The sequence below is a fragment of the Rattus rattus genome, chromosome 9 (genome assembly GCF_011064425.1).
Source record: "Rattus rattus isolate New Zealand chromosome 9, Rrattus_CSIRO_v1, whole genome shotgun sequence".
In the NCBI taxonomy this organism is placed as follows: Eukaryota; Metazoa; Chordata; class Mammalia; order Rodentia; family Muridae; genus Rattus; species Rattus rattus.
The window spans coordinates 11,553,353-11,577,987 of NC_046162.1; the positions used below are offsets into that span (position 1 = coordinate 11,553,353).

Here is a 24,635-nt window from a genome sequence, read left to right on the forward strand (position 1 = left end):
TCAGTGTTGGGATTATAGATAATAGCAACTATGCCTGATTTGTTTTTTTTTTTTTTCTGATTTGTTTTATTTTCCTTCTTTCTCTTCTTTCTTTCTCTTTCCTTTCTCCTTTCTTTTTCTTTTCTCTTTCTTTCTTTCTTTCTTTTTTTTTTTTTTTTTGAGACAGGGTCTCACAATGTAGCCCCAGCTGGCCTTGAACTCACAAAGACACAAAGACCTTTCTGGCTCTGCCTCCTGAGTTCTGGGACTGAAAGTATGTGTGCCACCCACACTTCTGGCTTGATCTTTTCTTGCTCTCAAACTGCATGTCCCCAAACACCCACAGAAAGAAGAGCAAATGTTTCCACCATAAAGAAATAAAGGCTGGGGAGACAGCTCAGTCAGTGGAGCACTTGCCGTGTAAGCATGAGGACCCGAGTGTGACCTCAGCACACATGTGCTTGCAGTGGGGCAGAAGCAGAGAGAGCCCTGGGACCCACTGGCTTAGTCAGCCTAGCTCACACTGGGAGTTCTAGGATAGGGAGAGATCCTGTCTCCCCCAAAACAAGGTGATGGTTCCCAAGGAACATACTCAGTGTTGATGTTTGACTTTGCAGGTACATACACATGAATACACACACACACACACACACACACACACACACACACACATGCTGGATGGTTGAGGGAAGTAGACAGCCTTACCGTGGTTTAAGCACTACAGTGTGAACAAGTATGGGAACGACACAATCTCCATTAGTATGTACTGGCTTTATGTGTACATCAGTTAAAAGTCTGGTGTAGTGATGTGTATCTGCAGTCCCAGCAGCAGGGAAGGGGAGGCAGAAGGATCAGGAGTTCAAGGTCATCTTCAGCTACTTAGCCACACAGCCAATTCAAAGCCCTCTTCCTCCTGCTGGATGGGAGGATGCTGGGCACAGGCTGCAGGCCCTGGAGGCCAACTCCCCCACCTCCCACCCCAGGGCTTCATATAAGCTACCTCTCCCCCCCACTCCCCCACACCCCTCTCAGTAAACAGAGCCAGCTTGTGCAACACAAAGGACAGACAGAGTACCAAGCTAAGATGTCAACACCCCAAATACTTCTCACAGGGCTATGCTGAGAATATCCAAGTCACTATGTCACTACGGGAAAGGGAAAGCGAAACCATAGGAATTAATCAATACTCATGAGGGAAAAGGAGAGGTAAGAGTGAAGCAGGAAAAGGAGGATCTGTGTTGAGGAGCCATTGTCAGCAGTCACTGAGCCCTGGGCTCCCTTCCTGGGCTGGAGGAAAAGTCTTCCTGAAGTGTCTCAGCCCCAAGGAAGGAAGTAGGGGTGGATGCCTGCCAAGAGCCTTTATTTAAATCACAATGGGTAGGTGGTTGGGTGGGCAGCTTGGTGGCCCACCCCTGTCACTCAGCATTTGGAGGTCAACAAAGAGTCAGTTCTATGGTCATTGGTCTCCTAGGATTGGGAGACAGAAAGCTGAGGGGGTCTTAGTTAGGGTTTTACTGCTGTGAACAGACACCATGACCTTATAAAGGACAACATTTAATTGGGGCTGGCTTACAGGTTCAGAGGTTCAGTCCATTATCATCAAGGCAGGAACATGGCAGCATCCAGCGGGCATGGTGCATGAGGAGCTACATCTTCATGTGAAGATGCTAACAGAACACTGGCTTCCAGGCAACTAGGACAAGGATCTTAAAGCCCGCCCCCACAATGACACACTTCCTCCAACAAGGCCATGCCTCCTAATAGTGCCACTCTCTGTGCTAAGCATATACAAACCACCACACTCCACTCCTTGGCCCTAATAGGCTCTAGAGGGGCCATACCTAGTCATAGCATAGTAGAGAAGTACATTTAGTCCAACTTCCAAAGCCCCCATAGTCTATAGTGGTCTCAACAATGTTAAAAGTCCAAAGTTCAAGGTTCTCTTCTGACGTCCAATCACATAACTGTAATCCCTGAAGCAAGACAGGAAACCAACTGGGCAAACTCCAAATCTGCAACTCCATGTCTGATGTCAAAGCGGTCTTCAGATCTCCAACTCCTTTATCAGCTTTGCTGACTGCAATACAATTCTTTCTCTTGGGCTGGTCCCACTCCCTGACAGCAGCTTTCCTCAGCAGGTAGCCTATAGCTCTGACTTCTTTAGCATTGTGGAGCCTCCAAGGCAACTTCAGCTCCACAGCTCCTTGTTTCGATGTCTGGGATCCACACACAATCTTCTGGGCTCCTCCAAAGGGCTTGGGTCACTTCTTCAGCTCTTCAGTCTCTAGCACTCTGGGCTCTCACTGACTCCACTCCACTGCTGCTGCTGCTCTTGGTGATCATCCCATGGTACTGGCATCTCCAATACACTGGAGTCTTCTGCTGCAACCAGGCTTCACCAATAGCCTCTTATGGGCTCTCTCAAGCCTCAACTTATTTGCATGACCCCTTCAGTCCTGGGCTGTTGACTGCAAATGAGGCTGCACCTTCACCCATAGCCCATGCCCGCAGTGACTCATCTACAAGGCTACACCTCCTAATAGTGCCACTCCCTGGGCCAAACATATACAAACCCTCACAGTAAGAGTATAGGAAGGGATCAGGGATTGGTGCTGTTGCAAGGACCCATCCCTAGTGAACCACTTACTTTATCCAAGCTCCATCTTCAACAGGCCCATCAAATTGGGACTCTATTGAGGTGTTGAACTATTCACTAGGTTCGAGCCTTCTGGTTCTAATCTGCTCTGAACTTTCTCATGCACACATTTTGTGGCTCTCAATACAGTTGGGGTTCCAGTCACATGAACCATTTCTGTTATATATGGAAATATATACTTTAATGTTCCAGAAAAACTTAAATCTTGGAGCACACACACACAGAGGCCTCACTATTAGTCAAGAGGATGTGTAAGCAGAAGTCTCCAATGGTTGGGCACCCCATGCCCATATCTTGGTTTCTATGCTACTCTAAGGAAACTGGAGATGTGATTCTAGGGCCAGACTGAATAACACAAGACAAGTCTAAAGCAGCCAGAGGGTTCTAAAGGTAGACTATAACTGCTAAAATCTGAATGTGAGGTAAATGGTTGGTCCCTGCATGGCAGCGCTCTCTTGGCAGGTTATGAAACGTTTGGGATATGCACCCTAGCCACTGGACACAGGCCACTAAGGGGACCGACCTTTGGAGGGTATGTCCATCTCCAGTTCTAGTCTAAAGGTTTCTGCTTCCTGATCCACCATGATGAGCCAGATTTGTTCAGTTACATGTATCCACATTGTGACAAAATACCTGAAGGGATTTGGCTCATAGTGAGGAGGGTACAACTCATCATGGTGGGAAGGCCAAACTAGCAAGAGGGTAAGGCATCAGGTCACATTGCAACCACAGCCAGGAAGCAGAGAGAGACGAACACCAGTACCCTGCCCACCTTCTCCTTTTCCCGAGTCCAGGACCCCAGCACGAGGGATGATACTGTCCACATAAAGAATGGGTCTTCCTGGGGTTGGGGAAGAGTGGTAGAGCGCTTGCCTAGCAAGCGCAAGGCCCTGGGTTCGGTCCCCAGCTCCAAAAAAAAAAAAAAAAAAAAAAAAAAAAAAAAAAAAAAAAAAGAATGGGTCTTCCTGTGCCAATTGACCTATTCTACAAATGCCCTAATAGAAATGCTCAATTATTTGTCTCCTAAGTGAATCTAGATGCCATCAAATGTAATATCAACCATCACACCACACAAGCTCCCACTGCAGATGGAACCCCCGCAAACTGAGTCAAACACCCTTCCTCCCTGAAGTTGCTTCTGTTGGACATTCTGCTACAGCAACAAGAAAAGCAACTAAGAAAAATAAAAGTGTGACATACTCACGAATCCACACTGACAAAAATGATTACGTTGACTACAGAACCAGGTTTGGGGAGTGGGGACTTCCAGTGTACAGGGTTTCAGCAGCTGAAGATGTGATGTTTTGAGGCAGGCAAACACAATGCGCACTCCTTAAGTGTGGGCCCTGGGTAGGACCTTGAGCTGAAGGAGGACTCATCCAATGAACACCAGCCCTAGCCTACTCAGTCCCACCCACTGGGTTGAAGCTGGATCTTTGGACATCTCACTATTGGGTTGGAGGTGGGGAGCCTGAACTCTTTGGAGTGCGCCCTCCCAACTTCTCTAGAGCTTCATTTCGTCCTGGGCTTAAAGAGCTCTGAAGCCATGTAGATGATTAGGGGGCAGCAGTTAGGTGTCAGAGACAACTCTTTAACTAGACAGTAACACCTCTATCCTACCCACGTTTCCCTCGTGCTTGGACAGTGGGTAAGACTGGGTTTCCAGATGGCCAAAGCTAGCCTTTAGTCAGTCTTTGTTCGAACTTGAAAATTCAAGCTCAACCCTGAGCTATGGACTTAGAAAAAAAAAAAAAAAAACAAAAAACAACCAAACAACCAAACAAAAAGCAGGTCCGTGTGAGAAACACCCACAGTATGGGGCCTGGCTTAACACACAAACTGGGCTGGACTCCCACCTACTCAGTTCCTTGCCCAGAGGCTTTTGGGGAGTCCACAGACTGCACAACTGTCCTGTGAAGGCCAGTTCTTGGATGGGAGGCAACTGTGAGAAAGAAAAGAACTTGGAGGCAGAGTAAAAAGTCTGAGCTGTCTGAGGCTTTCTCCATACCGGGCACTTTTTACATCCCTGCACATCTGCTCACTACCTCCTTAGAGGTCCCCTCTGCATCTTTAGACTCTTCGGACACCAAGCAGCAGCTGTCAAGAAGGTGCCCATTGTGTCCCCAGTACACCGTGGGCTTCTGGTTTCTTACAGAAAGCATGACAAAACTTCTCTCATCCCATACTACTGTGACCAGATGCCAAGCCTAAATGAACTGTAATCCTCTAGACACCAAAAGTTCGTGGGGGCACAGGGTGGGTCCCATTCCACCTCAGCCAATTCCTGGTTGCCGCTGAGCCTCCTTCTCACCTTTCAGCTTCCCTCTCAGGCTGTGCGGCAACACAACAGGAAGCTCGCTCCTGGGAGCAGTGGTCGGTACCAGCACCCACGTTCACTGCTGTCTAGTAATGTCCAACAGCTTCCTCAGTCCAAACACTGCATCTCTGTGGCTCCCCTGTTTATACCCGAGGCACCTGATGGGGCCCCAGTGCTTGACTAGAGCTCCTGTAACTCTCAGACCCTCTGGATTTGTATGTCAGTGCCCGGGCTGGGGCTTTCCATAATTTCTTATAAGGTCAAGTTCCTTCAACAGCCTCCTCTGGGCAGTCTGAAGAGGTGTGTTTTTTCACAGTTGAGTTTTGTGTGACTGTTTCACCCACCTTGGTTATCTGTCAGGGTCTAGCTTGGAAGCAGGGGTGTGGTGGGCACTCACTAGCACCTAAGCTGAGTGACTGAATGCTCAGGCGGGTGCTATCCTTGTCACTTCTTAACTGTGACACAAGCAACTCCTGATGCCAAAGCCCTGCCCACCTCTCTCATGCCCATATTTGGACATGGTACAGGTCCTCACTGGACATGGTCTGTGAGGTCCTGGTCCTCTTTGACTTCATAATTCCCAGGGGCCACTAGTATCTATAAGAGGAAGAGGGTGCTGGCTCTCCAGCCACAGCCCACAAAATTCCACCTGCTCACAGGTTGGCTGGCTCGACCCAGGTGGTGCCCCCTGCTCTGAGCCAGCTCCCGGCCAAGCTAGCACCATGGCCAGATACCGATGCTGCCGCAGCAAAAGCAGGAGCAGATGCCGCCGCCGCAGGCGAAGATGTCGCAGACGGAGGAGGCGGTGCTGCAGGCGGAGGCGGCGAAGTGAGCAGAGGGCTGGGTCCAGGGGGTCCAGGGTCTATAGGGATCGGGCCCAGTCTGGGATTCCCTCTCACCATTTTCCTCGCCTTCCTAGGGTGCTGCCGCCGCCGCCGCTCATACACCTTTAGGTGTAAAAGATACTAGATGCACAGATAGCAAGTCCACCAAAACTCCTGCCTGAGAATTTTACCAGACTTCAAGAGCATCTCGCCACATCTTGAAAAATGCCACCGTCCGATGGAAAACAGGAGCCTGCTAAGGAACAATGCCACCTGTCAATAAATGTTGAAAACTCATCCCACTCCTGCCTCTTGATCCTTGTGCTCGGGGAGGGGTGCGCGGATGTGGTAAGGGGGCATGACTGGTCAAATGAGAAGGGCTTCAAAAAGAATCTTCAATATTGACTACCCAGCCACCTGTACAGATCCCTCCCCAGAAAGGCGTAGGGAAGACATGTGTCCAAGGGCCTCTATGCACAGACACAAGGTTTCACCAATGGCAGACATGAGGGCTGCCTACCCTGAGGGGTCTTGAGCCCCAGCCACGGAAAGACTTTGAGACAAAAGGCCATCTGGTCAGAAGCTGGGTATGGTGGTTTGAATGTTTGGCCAGGGAAGTGGCACTATTAGGTGTGGCCTTGTTGGAGGAAGTGTCACTGTGTGGGGATGGGCTTAGAGAGCATCCTCGTAGCTGCCTGAGGATGTCAGTCGTCTGCCTTCGGAACAAGATGTAGACCTCTCAGCTCCTTCAGTACCAATCTGGCCTGGATGATGCCATGCGTCCCACCATAATGGACTGAACCTTTGCAACAGTAAGCCAGCCCCAATTGAATTTTAGTGTTTGCATTGCTGTGAAAGAGGCACCATGGGGGCTGGGGATTTAGCTCAGTGGTAGAGTGCTTGCCTAGCAAGCACAAGGCCCTGGGTTCGGTCCCCAGCTCCAGAAAAAAAAAAAAGAGGCACCTTGACCAAAGACAGAAGTTGGCACCGGGATTGGTTGCTGCGATAGACCTGTTTTGTTTGGAGGAATATGGATTTAGGGATGTTGGATTATAAAAGCAGCGGAATGCTTTATGTGGGGAGTAGCAGCCATCCTCGTGGGACTATGGAAGACATTGGTGCTGAGGGTGATTTGAATATACTGATATTTTGGTGAAGCATTGAGAAAGGAAGCCTCAAAAAGCCCATCATAGACTTTGTCCTCTGGTTTAGTCTCACGAAGAGCATTTGATCAAGCATAGCAAAGAGCGAAGGGGCACCAGGAAGTAAATAAAGCTGAATCCTGCATTCCAGGAGATACTGATGAGGAAGTGGCGATCTCAGAGCACGATCCCAGCCAGCAGTAACCACCTGGTTATTGTTTTCATCTGGACTTTTTTTTTTTTTTTTTTTTGAGCTGGGGACAGAACCCAGGGCCTTGCGCTTGCTAGGCAAGTGCTCTACCACTGAGCTAAATCCCTAACCCCTCATCTGGACTTTTAATCTGGAGTGATTTACAATCCAGAAATGGAGGGCACACTTGTGATCCAGATTTTTTTTTTTTAGGTTTATTTTATTCATATGAGTACATTGTGTCTTCGACACACCAGAAGAGGACATCAGATCCTATTACAGATGGCCGAGAGCCACCATGTGGTTGCTGGGAATTGAACTCAGGACCTCTGGAAGAGCAGTCAGTGCTCTTAATCACTGAGCCATCTCTCCAGCCCCTGTGATCCAGATCTTGAGGCTGAAAGACACAGGCTTTTTTGATCTGGATCTCGAGGAACAGTGGCCATGAAGAGCTTAGGTCCAGGCATGGTAGCACAAACCTTAATTCCAGGAGACAAAGGCAAACAGATCTCAATTCAAGGCCAGCCTGGGACAGTGCAAGTTTGGGATGAAGAAAAGGTTAAGTCTGGTGGTTTGGGCCACACAGATCTCTTGAGTTCAAGGTTCTACAGAGCAAGTTCTAGGACGACCAAGCCTAGGCAATGAAGGATGCAACAGAACAAGGGGACCATGTTCCAGCCCCAGCAAACAGCGGAACTTGGCAGCTTCAGCCATGTGGCTCTGGCTTTAGAGTCAAGAGAAGGAGGAGACTGGGACAATCAATGCTGGGTAGCTGGAGCTAAGGAATTAGTGGTGATTAAGAAGAGACCAGCACAAAGCTGCAGTGTTCCAGAGATAGCCAAGGTTGTACCTTGTGCTATGGCTGAACTTGGTAAGAGTCACCCTTGTGGTACTGGTTTTGAAGGCATGAAGGGGTCACGGAGAGCAGCTGAGGCTTGGCACTGTGAGAGGCCATGGAAGGTCATTGGTAAAGGTGCAGTCTCATTTGCAGTTGAGGGCACAGGACTGAAGGGGTCAAGCTTGGCACCACGAAGGGATCCTATTGGTGAAGCCTAGTTGCCGTGTGTTGGAGATACCATCACCGTAGGATGGCCACCAATAACAGCAGCAGCAAAATGGGGTCAACCAGAGCCTAGAGTGCTAGAGAGGAGCTGGAGAAGTGACCCCAAGCCCTTTGGAGGAACTCAGAAGATCATGTGTGGATCAGAACAAATAAAGTCGAAGCTGCCTTGGAGACTGCAACATGGTAGAGATGTTAAGAGTTGTAGGAAATCTGCCGAGGAAAACTGCTAACAGGGAGTGGAACCAGTCCAGGAGGGTGCCAGCTCTGCCAAGAGCAGTCAAGGATGAAAGGAGTTAGAGATCTGAAGAGAGCTTTGATTTCAGACATGGAGAAGCAGAGTCTGGAGGTTTTGGTTCAGTATTTTCTGAAACGGTAATACATACTTTTGACTTTATAGGGAATTACAGTTAAGAAATTGCATGACTCTTAGAAGAGACTATGGACTTTTAACTTTGTTGAGTCTGTTATAGGCTATGGGACTTTTGAAGTTGGACTAAATGCCACCAATATTATATTTGGGGATAGGTATTGTCCCCAAAGACTCATATATTTGAACAAGCCTATGGGGGCCAGGGAGTGGCACTATTAGGTGTGGCCTTGTTGGAGTGGGTGTGGCCTGTTAGAGGAAGTGTGTCACTGAGGGGTGGGCTTAGAGACTCCTAGCTGCCTGAGGGTGCCAATCTTCTCCTGTTTGCCTACAGAACAGGATAAAGAACTCTCAGCTCCAGCACCAAGTCAGCCTCTCTGCTGCCTTGCTTCCCTCCATAATGGACTGAACATCTGAAACTGTAAGTCAACCCCAGTTAAGTATTTGCCCTTCTAAGAGTTGCCTTGGTCATGGTGTATCTTCAATAGAAACTCTTAACTAAGACAGTGGGTGTCCAAGACTTGGAGCCCTTGACCCAATCCTGTGGCCTGGCTTGTGTGTGTGAATGCAGAAGTCAGATAACCTGGCATGTGCCCAAGAACTAGACAAGTTGTGTTTCCCAGTCTAGTCCAACGGCCACAGTAACAATAGCAAACCAAAGCATCTACTGGGTCCCCTGCTACTAGGCTGTGTAGCCAAGGATACACCTCACATAAACTAGGCACACATTACCAACTGCTCATTGTACTGTCATCGGAGATCCCTTTTTGACATTCATGGTGACAGGTCAGATTCAGGAATTATGAGACTGAGTCCCTCTGTCCCACTCCCACACCCATCTGATTCTGGACTTCGACTTCAGATATAAGGAACCAAAACCACCATGTTGGGTCAATTCATATTTATCTATCTATATACATACATACAATATACACACAAAGTACAAAACCCCCTGAGCTTCAGTAATATGGACAACTTTTTCTCCTGTTGGGTGGAGCCCAAACCCTTGCACATACTATTATGATGGGCTCAAATCTCTGGCTTAAAAGGGAGGTAGAGTTGAGCGGCATGTAGAAATGTTTCAGACATGTCTCAAGATAGGTCCAAGAGGTGAGAAAGATCCAAGATAGTCAGTTACACAAAACCTCAACCCTGCTTGCTCCTTATCTGCGCCTCAGTTTCCCTCATGGGAAGATATGTTACAAAGCTTTGGCCAGTGCCTGGCAGGCTGACAGCACAGACTGGGCTAAGAGTTGGTAGAGTGCTTCCTCGAATGCCCAACCAACGCCATGGGCTGGTAGCAAACGTGCAATTCCAGCCCTTGGGAGGTGAAGAGACCAGGGTTAGAAGTTCAAGGCTGTCTCACATTAAATAAGTCAGCATGCTACAGGACCTCAAGGCAAGATGAGTAACTTGGACCCTACTCCCAATCTGCCAGCCAGTGCTGCAAACTCTGTGTTGCCCTCACAGAGGAGACTGGGCAGGGTGGGAACAATCAATCAGGGGTGGGCCGACAGGTCACAGTGGGGTTCACCTTTATATATGAGCCCTCTGAGAGCCGCCCCCCCACACCAGACCATCATCACCACCAAGAGCAGGTGGGCAGGCTACCGTCCCTCCTCTTCCAATCCAGGTCAGCTGCAGCCTCAACCCAAACCTCCTGATCTCCTGGCACTATGGTTCGCTACCGAATGAGGAGCCCCAGTGAGGGTCAGCACCAGGGACCTGGGCAAGACCATGAGCGCGAGGAGCAGGGGCAGGGGCAAGAGCTGAGCCCAGAGCGCGTGGAGGACTATGGGAGGGGCCACCACCACAGACACAGGCGCTGCAAAAGGCTTCACAGAATCCACAAGAGGCGCCGGTCATGCAGAAGGCGGAGGAGACACTCCTGCCACCACAGGAGGCGGCATCGCAGAGGTAAGCACCCAGTAGCCAAGTCCCCCGCTACCTCTGCTGCTGCCCACGAAGGCAGGGGTGCCCCTCTCCAAACCCTGTTGCCTTCCGGGCAGCCTCGCAAACCTGAACTTTTCTCTACCCAGGCTGCAGAAGATCCCGAAGGAGGAGGAGCTGCAGGTGCAGGAAATGCTGGTGGCACTATTACTAAGCCTCCCCAGGCCGGTCCATTCTGCCTGGAGCTAAGGAAGTCACCTGCCCCAGGAAGTCACCTGCCCAAGCAAAGTCATGTAAGGCCACAACACCATTCCATGTTGATATCTGAGCCCTGAGCTGCCAAGGAGCCACGAAATCTAAGTAATGAGCAAAGCCACCTGCTAAATAAAGCTTGTCATGAGATTAACTGACTGCCGTCTTCCTTTCGTGGGTGCCGTGGGCCTGAGGGAGGGGACTAGGGAACAAGGGCTACTCTTGCAGTAAGGAAATGACGTGAACCATGCATAGGTGGCCAAAGTACAAGCATCCTTACAAGTAGAGAGAATGAAGTGCTGGGGGACGGGGAGGTAGGGTAGGGTAGAATGGGGTGGGGTGGGGAGCGCAGTAGTGTGCTGTGGTGGGTTGGGGCATGGCGTCACGTGGCGTGGTGGGGCTGGACTGAGACCTGGAAGTGCGTCCAACCTGGAAGTGCGTCCATCTTCCTATCACACTGAGTTCATGAGTTCCGGCTTAGCCCTTGCCCACTCCAGCTTCTGATCCACCCAATGATCCCAGCTCATGGGGCCATCTGAGCCAGCAGGGTTCCTGGAAAATGTTAGCCTAGCTCCAAATTCTGGGGGGTGGGGGAGGGTGGTGCCTTGGAGCCTTTGTGAGGTCAGCGCCACACCCACTGGCCTCACATCCTCTCACTGCCCAGGCTGCCTCCCTCCTAGTCCAGAGAGACAGGAGTGGGCGATGGGTTCCCGCTGTGCCAAGCTCAGCACCGGCCACGGCCCGGCCCAGAACACGGGTCACAGCCGTGGCCACGAGTCCTCCATGAAGAAACTCGTGGCCTGTGTGAGTCAAGACAACTTCTCCCTGTCATCAGAGGGTGAGGAAGAGGAGGAGGATGAGGAAGATGAGGAGGAGGAAGATGATGATGAGGAAGATGAGGAGGAGGAGCAGATCCCGGTGAAAGGCAAGCTGCTGCTGCTGGAGCCCGAAAAGCAAGATGGTGCTGAGGATGCTGTGGCCCAGCCAAGCCCGGAGCCCAAGCAGAAGCACTCCTGACCCATCAAGGCCTGCCCGGCAGTGGGTGCCCATTGCCATGCCAGAGGAAGAGGACATTCAGAAAAGAATAAAGAGTCTCCATGGAACTCTCCTGGGCTCCCTCTTTCCCTTTATGTGCATGCGTGTGCGTGTGCATGTGTGTGTGAGCATGCCTGTAGAAGCACCAAGGGAGCCTCTGTAGACTGTGATGTCTCACTGGGGGCACTGTCAGGGCTGGCTGTGCTTCGAGGCAGGCTCTATGAATAGAAAGTAGATGAGGATCGTAGATGAGGAGGCAGGATCCTCATCTTCTGAAGAACAAGGATGTGGCTGTAGGCAAAGAAGCGCAGAGGAACAGTCGCAGGTCCTGGTTCCGCCTCTTATTCACTCCTAGTCAAGAGGAACAGCAAGTGGTTTGTGGGTGGCACATGGGAGGAAGGCAGGACGGAAGGTCCTCTTTGTCCTTGGCTTTCATCCTCCAGAGTCTGACCCAGTCACTGGGGACTCGGGAAGGGAAAGCCAGTGGCAGTTCTTAGGGGCAAGTGGGTTTGGGGAAGGTTAAATATGTCCTTTAGATGTGGCCAGTTCTCCCCTAGGAGCTGCAGAGGCCTCAGGGCTGTGTAGCGGAAGCAGAGCCTGTTTTAGGTGTACAACAATGGTCTGGGTGTAGGTGTCACCAGCCACTCCTCTAGAAACGTTGGGCTTATGGCTACAGCAACCCAGCCCGTACATCGGCCTGGCCTTGTACGTGCCAGGCACGTTGCTGTGACAGCTCTTCTACCCTTTGTGAGAACACTTGTCAGTGTACAGTACCATGATTCTTCAAAGCTATGCTATTAGAATGTGGACACAGGCCTTGGGAAGGGGAAGCTACCATTCAGTCTGACAATGGGGGAGCATCCCACACAAAGCTGGTTGCAAAGGATGAACAGAGTAGGCAGGGCTCATTAAATCAGGCAGTTTTCACTTGGCATGTTTATTAAAAAATGAACTTAGAACTGAAACCCCAGAACTCTGGAAGAAGAGTCCTTGAGCTGAGACTGTCTCAGCAGGTACAGGAACATGTCATTGAGCTGAGTTCAAGGAGAGAAAACCCCTCCTGAACACACACACACACACACACACACACACACACACACACACACACAAGCATGGGTGGGAAGGGGCAGTTCTTCAGGAGTACAGAAGTGTGCGCAGGGCCATGCAGGCAGGATCATCTCAGTATGAGTGGCAGGGTGATCAGAGGTGGCTCTAGTAAAATACAACTTGACCTTTTCTTTCCCAGGCTGGGTACTGAAGCAAAGACCACCAGGACTTGAGGCATCCCAGGCTGATGGGAATGGGGGGCCCTTGGGATATGCAAGATCAGACCAGATCTGTGAACCTAACCCTCAACCTCCCACCGGCTGAGCTCCTAATCGCTCAAGCCTTTGGTCCAAGGCGCTATCCAATCAGGGTACACTGGCTCACTGCCCACACGTTGGCTATTACTTCCTACGGTAGGCCAGGCACTAGGTGGCTGGGTGGAAGAGAACTCTGCAGCTGTCTTGAGGCCTTCAAGCGCAGACCGCAGGCTGATCTTTAACTCCACGATATAACTTCTCTGTCAGTACCCTCAGCGTTGATGTCACCATGAGGAGGGTACAGTTATTAGGAGAACTGGAATAGAAAGAAAGGACACACAGTTGAAAACAAGGAAGCTGCAGGTCTGAGATGTGGGCTCAGCACAATCTGACCTGACCCACAGGACCCTAAAAGCTGCCCCGCCCTGGGGTGAGGGTGAGGGGCAGGGCTTTGCCATACCTGTCACCCTCTGTGGCCTGTGCCATCATAATTGGCCCAGCTATATAACTAGGGGGCTCTGGGGACTCCCCAAAGCGAGGCCTGCTGGGAGAAGAGGAGGAGGAGGAAGTCTCTGCCCCTCCGAGTGTGGCCTCCCATGGACACCAAGATGCAGAGCCTTCCCACCACTCATCCCCACCCGCACAGCTCCTCTCGGCCTCAAAGTCACACCAATAACCAGTGTGCCTGCAGCCACCACTGCCGGAGCTGCAGCCAAGCAGGCCACCCGAGCTCCAGTTCCAGCCCCAGCCCTGGCCCGCCGACGAAGCACCCCAAAACACCCATGCACTCTCGTTACTCACCTTCAAGACCCAGCCACCGCGGCAGCTGCCCCAAGAACAGGAAGACCTTGGAAGGGAAAGTGAGCAAGAGAAAGGCGGTCAGGAGGCGGAAGCGGACTCACAGAGCTAAGAGGCGTAGCTCAGGTACCGAACTGCCCAGTGGGGTCGGGGGAGAGACTCTGCTGTACCCTAAGGATGCAGGCAAGGCTGCCCGGGAGGCCAGCCGGCTTCCCTGAGCCACAGCATTAAACTGGTTTCTAGAGGAAGGGCAGAATGCTCAGAGGAGTGGAGGGGGAGCAGACAGGTATTAAAGGCCCTTTTCCCATTCCTATTTTTTAGGACGAAGATACAAGTGACACACTCCAGGATGTTCCTGTGTCCATTTGATCCCAAAGGAGATAGCCATCACTAGGGGAATGTTGGGATGACAGTACAGGAACATGTCACTGCAGCAATTTCTATGCAACATGGATTAAAGCTTGTACCCTGGAAGCCTAGTCTTGAGTCTTTTTTTAAATAAAGCATTCCTATCCAACACTTAATGTGGCACAGAGATGCCCGCATGTGTGCATACCACAGACTTGACAGCAGGGAGGCACTGCCTGGCTAACAGACAAAGTTCAGGGAATTGAACAAGTACTTTCCCATAACTCACTGCACAATCACCCAGTCGTCCCCACCCCTCTCCCGTCTGTGCTGCCACTTTCAAAATCACACAGGGGCAGCGGGCAGTGCTTCCCAAGCTGGGAAGGTGGCTGCAGGCCAGTGTATGGAGGCACCACTTGCACCGAAGCCTGCAAGACCTACAATGGCAGCTGCTGTGGGCACTGGGCTCTCTGGACCCCTGGGGGGGGGGTGTCAGGAAGCGGCTATACTGCTCAGCCTGTTTCTTTTTCACAACTCTTAGAAACTGAAACCAAGTTGTCCAAAGACTCAGCTTGACTCAACGCTGTACTTTGGAACAGGGAGTTTATGTGCCAGCCCCTTGACTGGATCCAAACCATCAGTGGGGCATAGGCAGTGGGTAGGGGCAAAGAAACAGACCCCTGGCTATACACTTCAGTAAGGCTAGGCATCATTGGAATATGGTGGATGGGAGAGGGCTAGCCAGGGAGGGGTGTGGAAGGGGTGTGGGAGGGGGTGGGGTTGGAGTGGGGATGGGGGTGTGGTAACTCTCCTGAGAGTTGGTGGAGGTGGAGGTGGAGGTGGTGGTGAGGCCTGGAGCCATCTGCTAACCAAGAGCCTTGGTAGGGAAGCAGGCCTGCAGGAGCCAGCCCAGCCTTGCTGCTCACATCAGCGCCAACCCTCCTGCTGCCAAGTCCCAAAGGGATACTGTACCCCAAGAGGCTTTCTTACACTTTGCCTGGACTGGGAGCACAGGCTGGGGATGGAATTCACCAACCCCAGTACTACTAAAATAGGCTGGTACAGGGTCCTGTGTTCAGTCCCCTGCACTGCAAAAACCAAGCACGGTCATGCTTGTAATTCCAGGAAGGCAGGAAGACCTGATGCCAGCCTGGGGAAACCGAGGCAGGGAGACCAGGAGGCCTTGGCCTCAGAGCTTCAGAGTCGCGTGGCAGCAAACAGAGAAACCTGTAGAGGGCAGTGTGCGTCACTTAGCTCAGGGAAGCTGCACGCGAAACTCACCCGCCTTCATTCATAAACATCGTCAGCTAGGCACCTACTCCTGGTCTTTCAGGACAAACTGAATCACGAAACCACAGTGTCCTTAAAATAGGTCTGACCGCCTGAATTCCTGGCCAAGGTGTGCACGGGGCATGGGAGCCCTTGTGCAGAGAGATGCTTGCAGGAGCCTTGAGGGGCTCTGTAAGACAGAGGCTAGTAAGACAAAGTTTGGGGGCTACAGCTTCTTGTCCCGCCCGGGGCCTCAGTTTCTTCGGTTGCCCACGTAGTAGGAGTGCAGAGAGTCCAGGCCCCTGGGGACCCAACCCAACCCCGCCCAGTTTCCGAGGAACTCGTCCGGGAGCGGGGGCGCCCCTCCCGCACCGCCTTAGGCTTCCTTTGAAGCCTCTGCGGTCAGGCCACCGCTTCCTGGGAAGCCCAAGCCAAGGCCAGGCCGAGTGGCCAACGGGAGGGGCCGGCGCGCGATTCTGGAGGAGGGCGGCGGCCCCACAGGTCTCCAGGGCTGGCTAGCCGGGCTCCTAGAGCGGAGACTGCCAAGGCCTTTGGGTCCTGGGCAGGAAGGACCCTGGCAGGGAGGAGTTGCTTAGGGGGGGCACAGGCTCCAGGCGCGGTGGAGCTCTGACCAGGAGAATGCACACACTCGGAGGGGAGGAGGCGTGTCAGCCCCAAGCTAGCATCCCACCGGGGGAGCAGCGATGTGGGGCGAAGGTAGCCAGAGCAAAAGAGCAGGCACTAGGTGACACGAAACAGAAGATTCCGGGTAGAGCCAGAACCCCAGAAGTCCCAATCAGGGAAGGTGAGAGGCGAGAACGAGTTAGGTGGACCCTCTCCAGGGGCAGCCAAAGAAATCTAGAGAGAACCCGAAGGACTTGCCGGAAAGAGAAACCGAAAGCGGCGGTGGGCGGGATCGGTGGGCGGGGCCTCCCTGGTTTAAGAGCTTGATGCAGGGGCGGGCAGCAGCAGAGAGAACTGCGGCCGTGGCAGCGGCACGGCTCCCGGCCCCGGAGCATGCGCGACAGCAGCCCCGGAACCCCCAGCCGCGGCGCCCCGCGTCCCGCCGCCAGGTGAGCCGAGGCAGCTGCGAAGGAGCAGGCGGGAGGGGATGGGAGGAAGGGGAGCAGAGCCTGGCAGGACTATCCTCGCAGACTGCATGGCGGGGTCGTGGATGCTATGCCTCTGGCGCCTGCCCCACCGGCTGGCCCAGGCGGCCCCTCGCGCGCTCGGGGCGCCGTCAGCCCCTCCTCTCCGGCCCTGAGCCCAGATCGTCCGCCCGGGTTCCAGTTCCCGGCGTGGCCAGTAGGCGGCAGCCGCGAGGCGGCAAGCCACCCAGCGGGGACGGCCTGGAGTCGGGCCCCTCTCCACGCCCCCTTCTCCACGCGCGCGGGGAGGCAGGGCTCCACCGCCAGTCTGGAAGGGTTCCACATACAGGAACGGCCTACTTCGCAGATGAGCCCACCGAGGCTCAGGCTCCGGGCGGATTCTGCGTGTCACTCTCGCTCCTTGGGGTCCGCTGGCCGGCCTGTGCCACCCGGACGCCTGGCTGCCTGGCTCACTGCCTCTGTCTCCCCCATCAGCGCAGCCCCGGACGCTATGGCCCACCCCTCCAGCTGGCCCCTCGAGTAGGATGGTAGCACGTAACCAGGTGGCAGCCGACAATGCGATCTCCCCGGCATCAGAGCCCCGACGGCGGCCAGAGCCATCCTCGTCCTCGTCTTCGTCCTCGCCGGCGGCCCCCGCGCGTCCCCGGCCCTGCCCGGTGGTCCCGGCCCCGGCCCCGGGCGACACTCACTTCCGCACCTTCCGCTCCCACTCTGATTACCGGCGCATCACGCGGACCAGCGCTCTCCTGGACGCCTGCGGCTTCTACTGGGGACCCCTGAGCGTGCATGGGGCGCACGAGCGGCTGCGTGCCGAGCCCGTGGGCACCTTCTTGGTGCGCGACAGTCGCCAGCGAAACTGCTTCTTCGCGCTCAGCGTGAAGATGGCTTCGGGCCCCACGAGCATTCGTGTGCACTTCCAGGCCGGCCGCTTCCACCTGGACGGCAGCCGCGAGACCTTCGACTGCCTCTTCGAGCTGCTGGAGCACTACGTGGCGGCGCCGCGCCGCATGTTGGGGGCCCCACTGCGCCAGCGCCGCGTGCGGCCGCTGCAGGAGCTGTGTCGCCAGCGCATCGTGGCCGCCGTGGGTCGCGAGAACCTGGCACGCATCCCTCTTAACCCGGTACTCCGTGACTACCTGAGTTCCTTCCCCTTCCAGATCTGACCGGCTGCCGCCGTGCCCGCAGCATTAAGTGGGAGCGCCTTATTATTTCTTATTATTAATTATTATTATTTTTCTGGAACCACGTGGGAGCCCTCCCCGCCTAGGTCGGAGGGAGTGGGTGTGGAGGGTGAGATGCCTCCCACTTCTGGCTGGAGACCTCATCCCGCCTCTCGGGGGGCCTCCCCTCCTGGTGCTCCCTCCCGGTCCCCCTGGTTGTAGCAGCTTGTGTCTGGGGCCAGGACCTGAACTCCACGCCTACCTCTCCATGTTTACATGTTCCCAGTATCTTTGCACAAACCAGGGGTGGGGGAGGGTCTCTGGCTTCATTTTTCTGCTGTGCAGAATATTCTATTTTATATTTTTACATCCAATTTAGATAATAAACTTTATTATGAAAGTTTTTTTTTTTAAAGAAACAAAGATTTCTAGAGCGTATATATGCTTTGGCCAAACGTCCTGGGTTGGGAGCGGTGTATACAGATTGACTTTCTTGAAGTCTTGGGGATGCTGGGGACCAGGCATCTTGTACAGCTCCACCCACAGTACTGGGAACCAAACTTCCAGGCTAGTTTTGGTTTATGATTGGGAAGATGGCCGCTCCAGTCTGAGCTCCCCTGAGTATCATGCCTGGTCTTGAGCCCTACAGGGGCAGCCCTTGACCCTGAGTACTGCGTTGCCCCCAGTATACAGAGGAGAAAACTGAGAGACGGGTAATTGGTGATAGGCCACTCCTGGACTGGAGAGGTGGGCCTTTTAACTGTCCACCCTGTATCAATTTGAAATGGATGACAGAGAGGAAACTTCTTTGCTTCTCTGACCACAACTACTTCCAGGAAGAGGGTGGGGCAGAGCGGCCAGGGCTCACCGAGTTTTTGGAAGAAGTGGCAGTTCTGCAAGCCATCAAGTACTTCAGGGGGGACGATGAGCCGCTCTGGTTGTCGCTCCTCTCCCGACTCAGCCTGTGTGCTTTTTTGGAGCCGGAAAGCTGCTTTGTGGTCTGTGGTGGCAGGGGCCTGGGTGCTGCTGGGGGCTTGGGCAATTCCCTTCGCCTCTCTGGGTCTCTGAAGCAGTTGTACCGTCAGGAGCCCAGCTGGAAGGGCTGTTCCAGGACACATGTAGGGCACTGGCTCTGGGCCTTGCCGGTCATCAGGGGGGCTAAGCAACCTTGTGGGCATATCCCACATCATCTGGGACTCCAGCAGCCTGTGACATGCTTCTAGTGGCTTTCCTAATGCTTCATGATCCTGTCAGAGGAAGCGGCTGCTCTGGGCACGCTGATACTGTCCAGGTTTTCTCTGGAACGTTAGAAGGGCTGTGGTCCTCTAGCCCAGGGTGGCCGGTCCTTCAGAGAAGTGTGGTGAGAGCATGGAGGACATGTCTTGTTGGTCCTCTTTTCCTTCTTGTTTAGTCCCAACCCTGCTGTGTGGATGAATGAGGTTCTCCTCTTGCTGCTTTTCAGTCTAGCAGGGCAAAGGGCAGACTCGAGAATACTAGTGGTGCTGTGCAGACCCCCAGCACAAGATTCCAGGTGGCGGGGCTAGTAGGAAACCATGTTTAACACTTGGACCTGCCTGGGAAACAGGCTGAGGCCTCACTGCCGCCTGGCTTGTACTGGTACTCACCAGTTCAGGCCACCTTTAAAACAGTCACCCTTCGCCTGGGCCTTCTGATTGGCACGTGGCACTGTTGGCATCCTCACGTCACAGGTCAGAAGCAGGCTCTCCTTCAGACATAGGTGAACAGACAAGTTGTTTCACAGCATGCCGGGGGGGGGGATTTCCTAATCTGAACAAAGTTGACAGGTCCTGTGTTAATCACGTAAATCTAAATCACAGACCCACTGTTGTGTAAAAGCCTGAGGTAGAACAGCTAGGAATCAAGGTTCCTGTCACTCCCCGGAGCTGGCCCCTTCTTCCTCTATGAGTCATTAAAGAAAAAAAAAAATCCATCCTGACATATGGAAGGTGACCTAAAAGCCCCTGGGAGCCGCACTTGAGTGTCTGTGTCTGTGGCCCTGTGGCTTCCCTGGGGTACAGATTCTCTATCTGGCCTCAAACCTCAGCTTCATGATTCAGCAGAGCTTACTTACGTCAGTGTGCAAGAATGAAAAGTGAGAGGAGGATCAAGTAGGGGGCCAGGTGGGGTGTGGAGCTGGCGGACTGGGAAAGGAGCAGGACCGCCTGCACACGCAGGCGCACGCACGCACGCACGCACGCACACACACATGCCCATACTGCTGGGAGACCAGCCTAAAAGCCACCACAACTAGGAAACTGTGGTCCTTGTTTTACTGAGGAAGAAGAGGAGGCCTGTCCTGTTTTCAGCAAGATGATTTTTTTTTCTAATAGTTTTTCAAGACAAGGTTTCTCTGTGTAGCCCTGGCTATCCTGGAACTCACTCTGTAGACCAGGCTGGCCTCAAGCTCAGAGATGCACCTGCCTCTGCCTCCCGAGTGCACCGCCTCACTTCCCCCATCCTGTAGGCTCTCAGCCTGAGTTCAGTTAGTCATGGAATGGGGAGGCAAGCCTCTCTTATGTTGTGTCCAACGTAAAGCACTTGGCACAGAATCATGGTATGCAGTAGATGCCTAATCTCTGCAACAAGGATGGAGCGAAGGACATTAAAGGGTTGAGGGTTCAAGGCCTGGACTACATAGGAAAAATAAACACTGCCCATTTCAGATGTTATTCTAAGCCCTAAGAATACAGAAATAAATGAAAGAGGGTTTCTAAGCTCAGTTCTCATGGAGGGTAACAGGTAAATATAGAGGAACAATACTCTAAGAAGAGGCAGGGCTCGGAGGAAAACTAACGGTGCTTGGTTGGTGGGTGGCACTGGAAGAAGTCAGGAAGGCCACCCAGGATGGGACTGAGTTTGTCTTTGGAGTAACAGATACAAGTGGAAGAGGAAGGATGAGGAGAAGACATGGCGGGTGGGTGCAGAGGGGTGGGTTCCCCTCATCACACAGATCTCCAGAGGATAGGGAAGGCTGAGCTGAGCTGTGCTGTGCAGGACCTTAGAGGTCTTGGTGAGGGCTGTGTAGGGAACTCGGACGCTCCCTGCACTGGGACCGGGTCCTCCAGCCTCTGGGTAGAGAGGGGCTCAGGGCAGCAGCTAGCTAAGCCTCTCACAGACATCACCCAGAAGAGTCTGTAGAATAACAAGGGGGCTCGGCCTGGTTCTGGGGGACCCTCAAGGCTCCTCAGAGGAGTACTGTTTTCACCAAAGCAAAATCACACAGGGACAGCATTGCCCAGACTGGCACCTTGAACTTGGCACTGGGACCTTAAGCCACAGCCCTGAGGGTAACCACAGGCTCCAGTGACTGGGATGCTGATACAGTATCTCCCACCCAGCCTGCTCTTCCCTTGCTCACAGTGTGGGCCAGGAGGCGGCTCCAAGCCTGTTCTGCCCCGCCCAACAGGCTTTAAGGCTTTGGTCCAGGACACCAGCTCCTGCTTCCCAGCCCTTGTGTTTTCTGTGGCCCTTTGTAAGGTGTATTTGGGAGGTGCAGGCCAGGGCTAAGTAAAGCATTTGTCTGGGCCAATTCTGTTTTGGCTTCTCAGGCTGCCAGTTACTACACATTGATGACAGCACTGAACTGGGCTCTGCTCAGCCCTGCTCGGCTCCCTTGACCAGCGGCCACCTTATGGAATGGATGGGGGCCCATGTTTCCAGCCTACTTGGCTCCTTCTAAGACCCAAAGCAGGCACATCCTGAGGTCACACCAGGTCAAAGTGATGCTAGCCAGCCATCCTGTCCACACCCCCTTTCTGATTATTTCTTTTTGTTATCTTTAATTATGTGTATGTACATGTGAGTGCCAGTGCCCTGGAGGTCAAAAAATGGTATTGGATGTCCTGGAGTTAGGCTACAGATAGCTGTGAACCACTTGATGTGGGTGCTGGGAGTCAAACTCCAGTTGACCTATTTTCCCCTTGTGTGGCTGTAGTAAAACATTGATCAGAAGCAACTTAGAGAAGGAGAGAATTTATCTCTCAGTTCACAGTGCACCACCGAGTAGTCCTGGAGGGAAAAATAAAGCAGAGGGTACTGTTTACTGCTTTGTGCGCTCTCTCTCTCTCTCTCTCTCTCTCTCTCTCTCTCTCTCTCTCTCTCTCACATACATACATACATGCCACCTGATTGGCACCGCCCACAGTGGGTGGGCCCTTCCACATCAATCTAATAAAAAGAAAATGCCCTAGCAGAGACACCCTCAGGCTAATCTTCAACTAATGCTCCCTCTTCCCAGGTAACTAATTTGTGTCAAGCTGACAGAAACTGACCAGTACATGCGTCCTCTGGAAGAGCAGTACTGGCTTTTAACCACCAAGTCATCTACCTCTCCAGCCCCTAACCTTCTTTTTAAAGTTTTTATGTTTTTAGTTTTTCGAGACAGAATTTCTCTGTGTACACCTGGCTGTCCTGAAACTCACTCTGTAGACCAGGCTGGCCACAAACTTAGAGATCCACCTGCTTCTGCCTCATATTAAAGCATGTGCCACCACTGCCCCCTCTAGGCCTCTTTTTAAAGACAGGGTCTCCTAGGTCTTCACTGTAATTCTAAATTGGCTTGGAACTAGCTATGTAGCCCAGGCTATACATAAACTCTCATCTCTCCCATTTGAGCCTTCAAGTGCTAGAATTACAGGTTTGGACCACCGTGCCCTGCTCAACCCCTAGTCAGTCCTCAGATATTCAATAGTGTTTCCACCACACTCTAGCCCCTGCTGATCCTTGCCTCTCCAGCCATGCAGCCCAGGGTCTCAACCCTTCTCCTCCCCTCCAAATGCAGTGAACTACTAGCCTCCCAGAGTATGTTAAATAAAAAGACACTACAAAGTGTTTGACCGAGTCTTGCTATGTAGCCAAGGATTGTCTTGAGCTCACAATCCTCCTGCCTTAGCCCTGGTTCTGAGCCTACCAACGTGTACCACCACACCTGGCCTTGTGTGTTTTAGATCAACACCATTTATGGGCTACCTACCAGCTTCCATTGTGAAGAAACAGGCTCAGAGAGGCTGAGACATGACCCTGTTTTGGTGAGTGGACACAGGACTGGGCCTAGATGCTCCTGCTATTATCTCACTACAGGCAGTACAGACCAGCCAAAGCTCAGATACCCTCCCCTTTTCCCACAGTGCAGGCCCAGGAAACCAACACAGCCTGGTATGAGGTGGCTATGGGTCTTACCTGCAAGGCTGTGTTAGGATCAACCTGGGAGAGTTTCCAGATCAGAATGGACCATGGGGGTGGGGCAGGACTGCCGAGGGCCCACAGGCGCAGATGAGGGTGAGCTAGGACCCAGGAAACATGAGGCAGACAGTTGAGGCCCTATGAGGGTGGAGCCTGAAAGATGACACAAAAAGTTGGTCCCTACCTGGGAACCTGCAGGGACCTGTGGGTAGACCATACACTCATACACTCATTCCCTTCCACAGTTGGGTGCAGCCAGGAGAGACAGACAGGATGAAGGAGATGAGGGGGTGGGGCTTGGCTGACTCAGTCTCTCAAGGCCCCTGCCCAATGACATTCCACTCTAGAAGACAGCATGGAGGGACAGGGAGAGCCAGGCCCTGGACCTTGGACTTGGCTTTGAGTTCTGGCTCTGTCAACTGAGGAACTGTGGTGGCTTCATTCATAAAACCAAGATCAGGATCAATTAGCATATTGCCTCCGCCCTGTCTTACCGAGGTCACAGGCACTGAGCAAATGAAAAGCAACCCCCCAAAGCCCCAAATCAGGGGCTCTAATAATGACAGTCACTGTGTCTTGAGCCAGCTGCCCTGATGCCAATTGAACCAGCAAACCCAACACCAGTCCTGGCCTGGCCTCCTCACTTGCCGGTTGCAGTGGTGACACCCAGCTCAGTCTTGTCAACTGCTTCCTAGATGTTAGACATTGCTCTAAGTTCTCTGTTCATACAAGCATAGAGTCCCACACCATCCTCACACGAGCAGTGTGGAGCAGATCTAATCAGGGCACGAACCTCAAAGAGCTAGATAAGGGCCCGATGTCACACCCCAGGCTGGGTCTAACTCCTGCTTTCCTCCCAAGTCTTCATGTTGAATTCTAAGCATCCATGGGCACCACTTGTGCCATTTGACCAAGTTCCAGCCATTCAATTACTCGTGTATGTGTATATGTGTTGTGGTGTGTGTGTGTGTATGCATGTGTGCGTTGTGCATGCTTGTGTGTTAGCATTTGTGTGTGTGTATATATGTGTGTTTGTATATATATGTATATATATGTGTGATATGTATATGTATACACACACACACACACACACACACTTGCCGACTTGCAGAGGTACATCAGGTATCTCTCCTCACTTTGCATCTTCGTTTTTGAGACATAGTCTCTCACTGAACTTGGAGCTCACTTTCCCCACTAGACTGGCTGGCCATCAAGTCACCAATCTCTTTCCTCCAGTGCTGGGGTGACAGATGGGTGCTGCTTGTATGTGGACGCTGGGGATTCAAACTCGGGTCTGAATGTTTGCATAGCAAGCCATCTCTAACCTAATCAAGTTCATCGTTGCCTGCGAGATTTTATATCAGGGGAACTGGATCATGGCCGGTGTGAAAGGCCAAGTAGGGGATGAACAAATGCTGTCGTGAGTTCTGCTGAAAGTTGGCTCTGCTCTGTCTGAGTGAGGAGGCATGGAGTAAGTACTGCCAGCCCTGACCTTGACCCAACCTTGCCCAGCAGGTGCTGCTACTGTCTGCTTCACAGACAAAGGTGCTGAGGCCGTGAGATGCTGAAGCCCCTACAGGCTTCACGGCCCTTCCACAAAACAGAAGAAGCAAAAAAGCAAAATGCTGACAAGTGCCAGAGACCTAGGGTTGCTGGTTTTGTGTTTTGAGACATGATCTCAGGTGACACAGAGTGGCCTTGAAATTACTCTGTAGCCCAGGCTGGTTATG

General features: G+C 52.7%; 4 protein-coding genes across 4 annotated transcripts; all 4 read left to right on the forward strand.

The window, feature by feature from the left end:
* Positions 1-8,882: 8,882 nt before the first annotated feature.
* On the forward strand, positions 8,883-10,642 carry Prm2 (protamine 2). The gene is made up of 3 exons (XM_032914504.1): positions 8,883-8,959; positions 10,172-10,455; positions 10,578-10,642. Exons 2-3 carry the CDS (start codon positions 10,215-10,217, stop codon positions 10,640-10,642), a joined length of 306 nt encoding a protein of 101 aa, XP_032770395.1. The 5' UTR covers positions 8,883-8,959; positions 10,172-10,214.
* A 627-nt stretch (positions 10,643-11,269) lies between these two features.
* Prm3 (protamine 3) lies at positions 11,270-11,771 on the forward strand. The gene has a single exon (XM_032912074.1). The coding sequence runs from the start codon at positions 11,383-11,385 to the stop codon at positions 11,695-11,697; it is 315 nt and encodes a 104-aa protein (XP_032767965.1). The 5' UTR covers positions 11,270-11,382; the 3' UTR covers positions 11,698-11,771.
* A 1,796-nt stretch (positions 11,772-13,567) lies between these two features.
* On the forward strand, positions 13,568-14,291 carry Tnp2 (transition protein 2). Its single transcript, XM_032913204.1, has 2 exons — positions 13,568-13,943; positions 14,139-14,291. The coding sequence occupies exons 1-2, from the start codon at positions 13,616-13,618 to the stop codon at positions 14,153-14,155; spliced, it is 345 nt and encodes a 114-aa protein (XP_032769095.1). The 5' UTR covers positions 13,568-13,615; the 3' UTR covers positions 14,156-14,291.
* Positions 14,292-16,412: 2,121 nt separating this feature from the next.
* Socs1 (suppressor of cytokine signaling 1) lies at positions 16,413-18,117 on the forward strand. Its single transcript, XM_032914018.1, has 2 exons — positions 16,413-16,507; positions 17,018-18,117. The coding sequence occupies exon 2, from the start codon at positions 17,068-17,070 to the stop codon at positions 17,704-17,706; it is 639 nt and encodes a 212-aa protein (XP_032769909.1). The 5' UTR covers positions 16,413-16,507; positions 17,018-17,067; the 3' UTR covers positions 17,707-18,117.
* Positions 18,118-24,635: the final 6,518 nt, after the last annotated feature.